Raw genomic sequence first — 12,656 nt, 5'->3', positions numbered from 1 at the left:
AATCGGGGGAGAAGGGACTTGGTCATGGAGGTGACCAAGAACCTGAGTTCCTCTGTGGAGATGGAAGAAACTTCCAGAAGGACAACCATCTCTGTAGCCCTCCACCAATCAAGCCGTTATGGTAGAGTTGCTAGACAGAAGCCCCTCCTCAGGAAAAGGCACATGACAGCCCACTTGGAGTTTACCAAAAGGCACCTAAAGACTCTTAAATCATGAGAAAAAATATTCTCTGGTCTGATGAAACTAAGATGAATACTTTGGCCTGAATGCCAAGCGTCAGGTCTGAAGGAAACATTGCACCATCCCTACGGTGAAGGATGGTGGTGGCAACATCATGCTGTGGGGATGTTTTTCAGCGGCAGGGACTGGGAGACTAGTCAGGATTGAGGCAAAGATGAATGGAGCAAAATATAAATCAAATCAAATCAAATCAAATTGTATTTGTCACATACACATGGTTAGCAGATGTTAATGCGAGTGTAGTGAAATGCTTGTGCTTCTAGTTCCGACAATGCAGTGATAACCAACAAGTAATCTAACTAACAATTCCAAAACTACTGTCTTATACACAGTGTAAGGGGATAAGGAATATGTACATAAGGATATATGAATGAGTGATGGTACAGAGCAGCATACAGTAGATGGTATCGAGTACAGTATATACATATGAGATGAGTGTGTAGACAAAGTAAACAAAGTGACATAGTTAAAGTGGCTAGTGATACATGTATTACATAAGGATGCAGTCGATGATATAGAGTACAGTATATACGTATGCATATGAGATGAATAATGTAGGGTAAGTAACATTATATAAGGTAGCATTGTTTAAAGTGGCTAGTGATATATTTACATCATTTCCCATCAATTCCCATTATTAAAGTGGCTGGAGTTGGGTCAGTGTCAATGACAGTGTGTTGGCAGCAGCCACTCAATGTTAGTGGTGGCTGTTTAACAGTCTGATGGCCTTGAGATAGAAGCTGTTTTTCAGTCTCTCCGTCCCAGCTTTGATGCACCTGTACTGACCTCGCCTTCTGGATGATAGCGGGGTGAACAGGCAGTGGTTCGGGTGGTTGATGTCCTTGATGATCTTTATGGCCTTCCTGTAACATCGGGTGGTGTAGGTGTCCTGGAGGGCAGGTAGTTTGCCCCCGGTGATGCGTTGTGCAGTCCTCACTACCCTCTGGAGAGCCTTACGGTTGAGGGCGGAGCAGTTGCCGTACCAGGCGGTGATACAGCCCGCCAGGATGCTCTCGATTGTGCATCTGTAGAAGTTTGTGAGTGCTTTTGGTGACAAGCCAAATTTCTTCAGCCTCCTGAGGTTGAAGAGGCGCTGCTGCGCCTTCTTCACGACGCTGTCAGTGTGAGTGGACCAATTCAGTTTGTCTGTGATGTGTATGCCGAGGAACTTAAAACTTGCTACCCTCTCCACTACTGTTCCATCGATGTGGATAGGGGAGTGTTCCCTCTGCTGTTTCCTGAAGTCCACAATCATCTCCTTAGTTTTGTTGACGTTGAGTGTGAGGTTATTTTCCTGACACCACACTCCGAGGGCCCTCACCTCCTCCCTGTAGGCCGTCTCGTCGTTGTTGGTAATCAAGCCTACCACTGTTGTGTCGTCCGCAAACTTGATGATTGAGTTGGAGGCGTGCGTGGCCACGCAGTCGTGGGTGAACAGGGAGTACAGGAGAGGGCTCAGAACGCACCCTTGTGGGGCCCCGTGTTGAGGATCAGCGGGGAGGAGATGTTGTTGCCTACCCTCACCACCTGGGGGCGGCCCGTCAGGAAGTCCAGTACCCAGTTGCACAGGGCGGGGTCGAGACCCAGGGTCTCGAGCTTGATGACGAGCTTGGAGGGTACTATGGTGTTGAATGCCGAGCTGTAGTCGATGAACAGCATTCTCACATAGGTATTCCTCTTGTCCAGGTGGGTTAGGGCAGTGTGCAGTGTGGTTGAGATTGCATCGTCTGTGGACCTATTTGGGCGGTAAGCAAATTGGAGTGGGTCTAGGGTGTCAGGTAGGGTGGATGTGATATGGTCCTTGACTAGTCTCTCAAAGCACTTCATGATGACGGAAGTGAGTGCTACGGGGCGGTAGTCGTTTAGCTCAGTTACCTTAGCTTTCTTGGGAACAGGAACAATGGTGGCCCTCTTGAAGCATGTGGGAACAGCAGACTGTTATAGGGATTGATTGAATATGTCCGTAAACACACCGGCCAGCTGGTCTGCGCATGCTCTGAGGGCGCGGCTGGGGATGCCGTCTGGGCCTGCAGCCTTGCGAGGGTTAACACGTTTAAATGTCTTACTCACCTCGGCTGCAGTGAAGGAGAGACCGCATGTTTTCGTTGCAGGCCGTGTCAGTGGCACTGTATTGTCCTCAAAGCGGGCAAAAAAGTTATTTAGTCTGCCTGGGAGCAAGACATCCTGGTCCGTGACTGGGCTGGGTTTCTTCTTGTAGTCCGTGATTGACTGTAGACCCTGCCACATGCCTCTTGTGTCTGAGCCATTGAATTGAGATTCCACTTTGTCTCTGTACTGACGCTTAGCTTGTTTAATAGCCTTGCGGAGGGAATAGCTGCATTGTTTATATTCGGACATGTTACCAAATATAGAGAGATCCTTCATGAAAACCTGCTCCAGAGCTCTTAGGACCTCAGACTGGGGCGAAGGTTCACCTTCCAACAGGCCAATGACCCTAAGTACACACCCAAAACATGCGGGTACAGTGGAGAGGTTGCATCTCTGGACGGGCTAGTTATGCTGGGTGAGGTCACCACATATGTGGGAGGTGGGACAAAGCAGGTATCTGAGGCATGTTGAGTGGGACTAGGGGCTCCGCAGTAAACTAAGACAAAACTATCCTAATCAACAGTGTACAAGGCATATTGACATATGGCAAAAAGCAATCACAGGTGTTGATTGGGAGAGCTAGCTAAGGCAACAACGGGTAAGACAACAACAGCTAATCATCTAAGACAACAACAACAGGTAAAATGTCTATGAATGGGTAGAGAGGGTTGGTTAACTACACACCTGGCCTGAGTTGGGGCCGACAGATAAACAAAAAGTAAAATAGAGTACCGTGATTAATAAACAGTCTAGCAGGCATCAGCTATGTAGCCAAGTGATCATAGGGTCCAGTGAACAGCAATAGACGGAACAGGGAAGCCGCGGGGTAGTCGTTACTACGCTAGCACGCGGGAGACACAGCGTTTATGATGGGCTCAAATTGTATGTGAGGAGTTGGGACTTGCATCACGTACTGTCACTTGGTACCAGAAGAGTAGTGATTCATGCAGCACAATGTGCAGCATTAATACTTAATAAAGGTGTGTTTGTACTATATCTCATTCATCAGCAGTATGGACCACAGAGGCATTGTTAGGGAGGAGACTGACAGTAGACAGGCTCTCACTTGCTAACGCAGACCCAATGAGGGTGCTGTACGCCACAACCCACATATCCCCCAATGTACTGTAAGCACGCTCTAGTTATGTATTTCACTGCGATGTCTGGCTCCCCTTACAGTAGACAATAATATTACCACCACTATTATCTAAAAGGGAAACAATTCATGTGAAATCTTCTGAAAAGTGTTTTGATGATATTGTATATCAGGTATTTTGGTCATCTTATTATAAGGGCACATTTAACCTCTCTTTCTTTCTGCCAGTGTTTCATTATCTTCTCTGGAAATAGTTCACAACCGAAGCTCAATCACTGTGTTTTGTCTCCAAGTTGTTGCCTCCTGGTTCAGTCACAAGCATTTCACCACTCAGTTTTCATTCAGAGGCTAATTAGCCTAGCCTGGCCACCCAACGGCCTCCATAATGATCTCATCAGGCTAGCCATTACAGCTATTCATCTCGGAATGCATTTATTTTGCGATCCAATTTGAGCCCATCAAGTTTTGACTATGGGGAAACTTGGTGCAATCAAGTGATTTCATTTGAAGCAATTCAAGGCATTGCTTCCTTTTCGCAGAGCAAATTATTTAGGAAAAGGCTTGATTGCATTTACTTCATTCACTTGTTGGAAAACAGCCATTTTGATCACGTCTGGATGTCCTCCAGTCACTAGTCAATATGTTTTGGACATTATACACAAAATGCAAAATGAATCACTGATGGAAAGGGAAAGGCATGAATGAGTGAATATTGTTGACATCATTGGGGTGATGTTAGCCCATCATTTTCAGTGTCCTTAAGTGTAGCCATTTGCTACATGGCATGACGTCTGTACTGTTCACAATCAAGTGACCAAAACAAGTTATCTGTCTTAACTTTTACTGAAGTATGACAATGATGTACTTTTTACATCACAGGCATTACACCTGGGAGGAAAACACTTATATTTGCTCAACTTGCCATTGGCTCAACCATTGGCTCAATTTTGACTATATTAACCCACACAGATACAAGGATGCACTTTCATGCTAGGTTTATGACTTCATATTGAAGCTTTTAGAGACCCCAACTGATGTATAGAACAATCTTAAAATGATCTATTTTGGTTTAGATACAAGCATCATGAACCTCTAACACAATACATTAATTTGACTTGGTGAAAATAATTTTTTTGGACCTAATTTACCACTTTTTCCATGTGGTGTCTTCCTTCACAAACTCCATGAAATTATGACCTCTTCCTAAATTTTTGGTACATTTATTAATTGTGTGTATGGTTTCCTAGGAACAAGGGGGGCTCAACTTACCTCTTTGGCTCAACCTATCCCACTCTCCCCTACAGCTATTTGTAGACTTTTTTTTTTTTTTTTCAAAGCCTCTGTCAACACCCAACTTTCACAAGCCCAATCAGATTGTTGCGCTTTGGTTAAGCTACACACTTCCAATTACGAGATATGCTAGACGTTCCTTCACACCAAGACGTTTCTTAAGGCCATTTGTTTATATATACTATGAATCAATGGGCGTGCTTGTGAGCGATGCCTTTAAACAGGTTAACAATCACAAGGCCGTAGGGCCAGATGGATTACCAGGACGCGTACTCAGAGCAGGCGCCGATCAGCTGGCAAGAGGCTTCACTGACATTTTCAACCTCTCCCTGACCCAGTCTGTAATGCCTATATGTTTCAAGCAGACCAGCAAAGTCCCTGTGCAAATGTAACCTGTCTAAATGACTATCCTCCTGTAGCACTCACATCTGTAGCCATGAAATACTTTGAAAGGCCAGTCATGGCTCAGGTCCCTCAGTCGAGCAGTTAAGCCTACTAGAAAGTGTGTGCCCTCAGGCCTGGAGGGAAGCAAAAGTAATTCCGCTACCTAAGATTATTAAAGCCCCCTTTACTGGCTGAACTAGCTGACAAATCAACCTGTTACCAGCCCTTAGTAAACTTTTGGAGAAAGTTGTGTTTGTCCAGGTACAATGCTATTTTAGAGTAAACAAACAGACTTCAGCATGCTTATAGGGAAGGACATTCAACAAGCACAGCACATTTGAACAAATTACTGATGATTGGCTGAGAGAAATGTATGATAAAAAGATTGTAGGGGCTGTTTTGTTAGACCAGTCTGACTTTTGACATTATCGATCATAGTCTGATGCTGGAAAAACTTTGTTATGGCTTTACACCTGCTGCTATATTGTGGATAAAGAGTTACCTATCTAACAGAACACAGAGCGTGTGCTTTAATGGAAGCCTCTCCAACATAATTCAGGAAGAATCAGGAATTCCCAAGGGCAGCTGTCTAGGCACCTTACGTTTTGAATCTTTATTAATGACATGTCACTGGCTTTGAGTAAAGCAAGTGTGTCTATGTATGCGGATGACTCAAGACAACCTTTGGTTGGCCCTTACATATACATAGAGAGCTAACATGAATGATTTGCATGTCAATCTCTCATGGTTCAAAGTGGAGGAGAGATTGACTTCATCACTACTTGTTTTTGTATGAAGTGTTGACAATCTGAATGCACCTAGCTGTCTGTTTGAACTACTAGGACACCCATGCATACTCCACAAGACATGCCACCTGAGGTCTCTTCACAGTCCCCAAGTCCAGAACAGACTATGGGAGGCGTACAGTACTACATAGAGCCATGACTACATGGAACTCTATTCCACATCAGGTAACTGATGCAAGCAGTAGAATCAGATTTAAATACAGAGAAAAATACACCTTATGGAAAAGCAGGGACTGTGAAAAGTCAGGTACAGACAAACGCTAGTACACTCACTCTACACACACATACATTGTAATATTGTTGTATGGTGGTATCATATTGTACTGCAGATATGTAGTGGTGTAATAATGTTGTATGATGTACTGTTTTATCTTATGTTTTATGTTTGATGTAAGTGCCTTAATGTGTTTGGACACTTGGAAGAGTAGCTGCTGCCTTGGCCGCAGCTAATGGAGATCCCTCATAAATACAAAAGTAACAAGTAATTAAAGAGCAGCAGTAAAAACAATAACAATATATACAGGGGGGTGCCGGTACAGAGTCAATGTCCGGGGGCACCGGTTAGTTGAGGTAGTATGTACATGTAGGTAGAGTTATTAAAGTGACTATGCATAGATATCAACAGAGAGTGGCAGTGGAGTGGAGAGGGGAGGGGGGCAATGCAAATAGTCTGGGTAGCCATTTGACTAGATGTTTAGGATTCTTATGGCTTGGGGTAGGAGCTGTTTAGAAGCCTCTTGGACCTAGACTTGGCACTCCGGTACCGCTTGCCATGCAGAAGCAGAGAGAACAGTCTATGACTAGGGTGGCTGGAGTCTTTGACAATTTTTAGGGCCTTCCTCTGACACTGCCTGGTATAGAGGTCCTGGATGGCAGGAAGCTTGGCCCCAGTGATGTACTGGACCGTTCGCACTACCCTTTGTAGTGCCTTGCGGTCGGAGGCCGAGCAGTTGCCATACCAGGCAGTGATGCAACCAGGCAGTGATGCAACCAGGCAGTGATGCTCTCGATGGTGCAGCTGGAGAACGGATCTGAGGACCCATGCAAAATCTTTTCAGTCTCCTGAGGGGGAATAGGTTTTGTCATACTCGCTTCACGACTGTCTTGGTGTGCTTGGACCATGTTAGTTTGTTGGTGATGTGGACACGAAGGAACTTGAAGCTCTCAACCTGCTCCACTGCAGCCCCATCAATGAGAATGGGTGCGTGCTCGGTCCTCTTTTTCCTGTAATCCACAATCATCTCTTGATCACATTGAGGGAGAGGTTGTTGTCCTGGCACCACACAGCCTAATCGTAACAGCGATGAGGGAATCAAGGTCCAATAGTCCAATAGCAACTCCAAGCTGCGAGCTCGGCTTTTATTTCCTCCGAGAGTACGTGAAGGAAGGTATCGAACAGAGCTTCCAGATTCCAGGCACTCTCAGCGACCAATGTGCGACAATCTACCACGTAGTCTGCCACACTACGGGAGTTCTGATGTACCTTCAGTAGTTTTCGGGCCGCCTCTCTCCCAGGCACCGGAAAATCAAGTACCTTCCTCACCTCCGCTATGAAATCGTCCAGGTTATGGCAAACGGTGGATTGTTGCTCCCAAACAGCCGTCGCCCAGGAGAGCACTCTTACGGACATTAGCATAATTGGATACGTTGTCTTCGATCGATCCGAAAGGAACGAAGATGGCTGTAGCTCAAAAATAAGGGAGCACTGGGAAAGAAACGCCCGGCAGGTTCCAGGATCACCTGCATATTCTCCAGAGGAGGGAAGCTGCATTCTCGGGGAGCCAGGGTAGGCTGAACAAACCCACCAGTAGTAGGGAAGTTACTGAGTGGCTTGGAGGTCTCAGATGTGCCGTGCTGCCTGTGAGCTAATTCATGCAATTGCTCCATTAACGCCTTGAACCCCTCCACCAGGTTCTGAAGTAGCTCCTCCTGTCTCTTAATGGTAGCTCATTGCAGGGAGACTGGTCCAAATCTGCTGGGTTCGTACTATAACGACACAAGACGAGACCCAGTTGCAGACACAGGAGGCAGATGGTTTGAGCTCTGATATTTATTATAGTCCAAGGGGTAGGAAAAAGTCAAGTCGGGGACAGGCAAGACTTCGTAATCAGGTCAGAGTCCAAAACGGTACAGGGCAGTTAAACTAAGTAGAGGCTGAGTGCTGTCCACAATGCCATCTCTCATATTTGTTTTAGCCTAGCTGTCTTTGCAAACAGGACGAGGATAAGTGGTTGGAGGAAATGAGACCTGTTTATCTGTCTAAGCCTGTTGACAAGATAATAACATATGTTTCATCCACTCTGTTATCTAGCCTGTGATTCAGATCATATTCATGTTCAATGACTGACTGAGAGAAACATTGATGAATCAAGAGGCAGCAATGGAATATTTTTATTTTATATTTAACTTGGCAAGTCGGTTATGAACAAATTCTTAATTACAATGATAGCCTAGGAACCGTGGGTTAACTGACTTGTTCAAGAGCAGAACGACAGATTTTTACCTTGTCAGCTCGGTTACTGGCCCAACACTCTAACCACTAAGCTACCTGCCGCCCAATATTCACACACAAGAACAATGTAATAGCTGCTTTCAATATGGCCTCCAATGCCCTCCCAACCCGCTCTTAGTGCAAATGAGGACAAAAATTATAAGTTGTTTCCCTTGGTTCCTCACGTGACCCTCTGAAAGCCCAACAGAGTTTTGAAACTCAGAGGCTGAGTGTCTAATAACATTGTTTTTTTTAACCCATTCAGCCCTTTGAATTCTGTGACCTAATTGAGGGAGGACGGACAGAAGCTGGACATGATGTAGCTAGACAAGGCCATGGACCTTGAATGACTTATGGTGCAGATAAATGCATTTATAAAGCATTAGCTATATGTTTATGCCTTACAGTAAAGAAAGTGTTATCAAATTTTCACTCTGTTTGCCTCTGTGTTTGTGTGTGTTTTGGAATGCTGTCTGGCATTATCTTTTGAGACACTATTAATGCTGAGATTTTAATTTATGTCCTTGAATTTCCCCTCGTCTATTTCAATGTTCTAAAATGTTCTAACAACTCTCAGTAGACTGAGACTTGTTATCCTAAATAAAACAGACTGATGGCCTCTATTAAAAAGAAGATCCCATCAACTTTCCTAATATTAAGCACGTTGCTTATCTTTACAACAAGAGTATAACCTACCTGGGTGGCATGAAAATTAACCACGGGAAACGCGACCTCCATTCGCTATTTAAGTACATAGATGACATGTATTTTTCCCCCTGTCCCTGTTTCGGGACAGGTGCATGATAATGGTCCATTCTAAATCAAAACCAATTTCACACAGATGTTATTTAGTATATGTAAAGACAAGATTAAATCAAGAATAGTGTGATGGTTGACCATATTAGCCTATCACTTGTGAATTATACAGTATATTATCACTTATGAATGATGCCCAGTTTAAGGCAAGAAACAATGCCTTTTTTTTGGTGACTTTTGTTCTAACTCTCAGTAGACTGAGACTTGATCCCCTAAACTACTCTGTCCAGAACATTCTCTCAATGAACATTCAGTGTTAAACTAAATCATGCATTTTCTGTGAATATCCTCAGAATCTTTATTTGGGAGAACTTTGTTGCAGTTTGCACTTTGTTGCGTTCAGATGACAAATCTTATTTTTTATTTATTTTGAGGTCTGTTGTATTCTTTCCCACAGGACTACAATGATGAGATCAGACAGGAGCAGCTGAGGGAGCTCTCCTACTTGAACGGAGGATCAGAGGACACCAACAGAGGGAGGACAGTAAGGGGGCGGGGTTTGCGGCTGGCTTCCACGACAACCACGCGGTATGTATTTGCAAAGACCAGCCTGTTGGTTTCCATCCCAAATCATGACTGGTCATTAATTGTGTGTGTGTGTGTGTATGTGTGTGGTTTTGTTTTGCATCTGTGTGAACTTTAACTCAACGATCACAATCAAAATGTGATCTTGGCTTTATTGCTTCTAATACTCACACCGCGTTTGATGAATGATTCATATTTAGTTTTAAGCACATATTGTTAATTATTCATTATGTAACATATTCATCATTTATATATTTAATATCTCAGACGACATGACATACCTCAATAATTCATATTTCATACAATCTTCACCGGCCATGGCCATGTCTTCAGTGTGACAGTCCCTGAAGGATTTTGAGTGTACGGTGACAGCTTGCACTATACTACCTCAGGTGCTAATGGAAATAAACACACCCGTGTTCTCACGTGATTCTGATTCTGCTCATTTAGAATCACCACCACATTCCTCCCCTGATTTGCTCCTTATGCTGCGCTGATAAGCTATTACTGTAAATCTCCATGAGAAATATGCACCCGTAATGTGGCCGTAATGCTCCTTGGAGTCTTTGTATTTTCGGATCATAATTGACTGCTAGCTTTAGTGAAGGATCAGCAGTGCCAGAAGACTGTGTATCTCAGCCTTCTCCATCTTGCTAGTGTTAAAACGTCTGGATGTTATCCAAATATAGACAGCTTTATGACCTTAAATCCACCCTGCACTCCCTGTGGTGCTCCTCTGGCTCTTCTAGGCAGTAAAATCTCAGGAACGAATACAGCATCCCAGCATCTGCCTCCCAACACCCTAATTTCAGCGCAGACACACTAGTGTCCGGGCCCATTTGCCTTTTGATCTGTGACTATCGGTGCGAGTTGTGTGCACAGTCAAATTACTGTCAATGCACCCTGAAAAGTATAGCCTCCCTCACTGTGATAAGCACAGGGAGTCAGTGGGACCCGGATCATTTTTCTGCCAGCCCAGCAAACCAAAATTGCTTCTGTGTTCTGTGAAAGTTCCCAGAACATTCGTTAGGTTGCAGAAAATATTTTTCATGACACAAAAACTGTCCAGTTGTGCTGATGATTATACAATGTTTGTATAAACATCCGCCTGATGTTGCAAGAATATTCCCAGAACACATTTAGTCTGTTCTTTAAAGGTTATCAGAATGTTTCATTCAGTTGGGGGAACAGTCTGGCGGGACATTGTGGGGACATAGCCAAAACACAAAAACCATCCAGTTGTGCAGATGATTATATAATGTTTATTTTAGTGTGCCAAAAACCTATCTCTTGTGATGTACCCACACTGTTCCCACAACCTAATTAAATGTTCTCGTAACCTTTAAAGAACTCAAGATGGCTGTTTTGTCAATGTTCTTGCACCAACCATTTTGTTCAACATTTACTTAGGTTTTGGGAACATTGTGGGGATATGTCAAGAGTTAGGTTCCCAAAACAACATAAACTGTCCTGCTGATTTATTTTTTTACCTTTATTTATAAATAAAATAATAAATAATATGCCATTTAGCAGACGCTTTTATCCAAAGTGTGCATACATTCTACGTATGGGTGGTCCCAGGAATCGAACCCACTACCCTGGCGTTACAAGCTCTACCAACTGAGCTACAGACTAGGCAAGTCAGTTAATTAAGAACAAATTCTTATTTTCAATGACGGCCTAGGAACAGTGGGTCAACTGCCAGTTCAGGGGCAGAACGACAGATTTGTACCTTGTTAGCTCGGGGAATTGAACTTGCAACCTTCCGGTTACTAGTCCAACGCTCTAACCACTAGGCTACCCTGCCACCCCCATACATTCAGAGTACAAAAAAACATTCCTTTGATGGTGCAAGAACATTGACAAAACAGCCATCTTGAGTTCTTTAAAGGTTACGAGAACATTTAATTAGGTTGTGGGAACAGTGTGGGTACATCACAAGAGATAGGTTCCCAAAGCACAAAATCTGTCTAGTTGTTATGACATTCTTACAATGTTTGTATCAGGGAGCACAAAACATTCCTTCAATGTTCTTAGAATGTTATTCTTATTTGCCCACAATGATACAATTTCATTTTAAACAATTTCTGTTCTTTCATGTGTTAGTGTTGCCTTACTGTTGAGGAGCAAAAAATATATGGCAAATCACATGAAAATGTCTTGTTCATTTATTCCTGTAATGTTTCCTCTGAACCACTTCTATTGCACCCACATTTTTTTGCGGCAGTATGTTCTCAGAACATTACCGGAACATTGTGTACACATTGTGTACATTCCCTGGCAACCTAATGACAACCTCATGAGAACATTATGGGGAATATTCTGTGGTACTTTTAACAGACGTTGTGAACAACATTTTAGTGAATGTTGAAAGGATACTTAAATTATATTTTTGTGGGGAGTAGTTAAAAACATTATTTGAATGTTTGTGGGACGTTATCATCCTAATGTTACCAAACCCTAACTATGACGCAATGGGAATGTTAGCTAATGTACTGGGAATGTTTCCCGGAACGGCTGCTTAAGGATTCTCTACAAATGTAGGTAGAGCTGATTATCCAGGTCATTGGAATAACAGTGCAGCTTCTGAATAAATAGCTTGTCTGGGAGAAAAGCGATATGATAACTGTTCTGCTTCAAACATCATTATGACTAAATCTGTCTGAGCAGAAAAGGTTATGCTTATCTTCGACTTGACAACACTCAAGCTTCTGACTGAGGCAGTCTGTATAATACTGTATCTGCATACATTAGAAACAAGTGTTGAGGTCAGCACTTGCAGCCTTGGTATTCTGATTGATGCATTTCCATTCCATTGTTGCACATAGTTGTTTAAAATCAAGTGAGGACCATTTCATTTCCACACATTTTTGAGATGCCATCAATACCCATAGTGGTG

The 12,656-nt window shown here is 43.4% G+C and overlaps 1 protein-coding gene across 2 annotated transcripts in view; it reads left to right on the top strand.

Moving 5' to 3' along the window:
* LOC118398544 (KH domain-containing, RNA-binding, signal transduction-associated protein 2-like) overlaps nucleotides 1-12,656 on the top strand; it is a 123,076-nt gene that overhangs the window by 78,987 nt on the left and 31,433 nt on the right. For both annotated transcript variants that reach the window (XR_008074966.1, XM_035794006.2), the window contains exon 5: nucleotides 9,630-9,760. Coding sequence is in view for 1 of the 2 variants with exons in the window: in XM_035794006.2 (XP_035649899.1) it covers nucleotides 9,630-9,760 (131 nt within the window). In the remaining variant the exon portion in view is untranslated. The remainder of the gene's footprint in view (nucleotides 1-9,629; nucleotides 9,761-12,656) is intronic.

Source organism: Oncorhynchus keta, chromosome 2 (assembly GCF_023373465.1).
Source record: "Oncorhynchus keta strain PuntledgeMale-10-30-2019 chromosome 2, Oket_V2, whole genome shotgun sequence".
NCBI classification, from domain to species: Eukaryota; Metazoa; Chordata; class Actinopteri; order Salmoniformes; family Salmonidae; genus Oncorhynchus; species Oncorhynchus keta.
The sequence above is the reverse complement of the archived record's forward strand: the minus strand, read 5'-3'. Positions and strand labels throughout refer to the sequence as shown.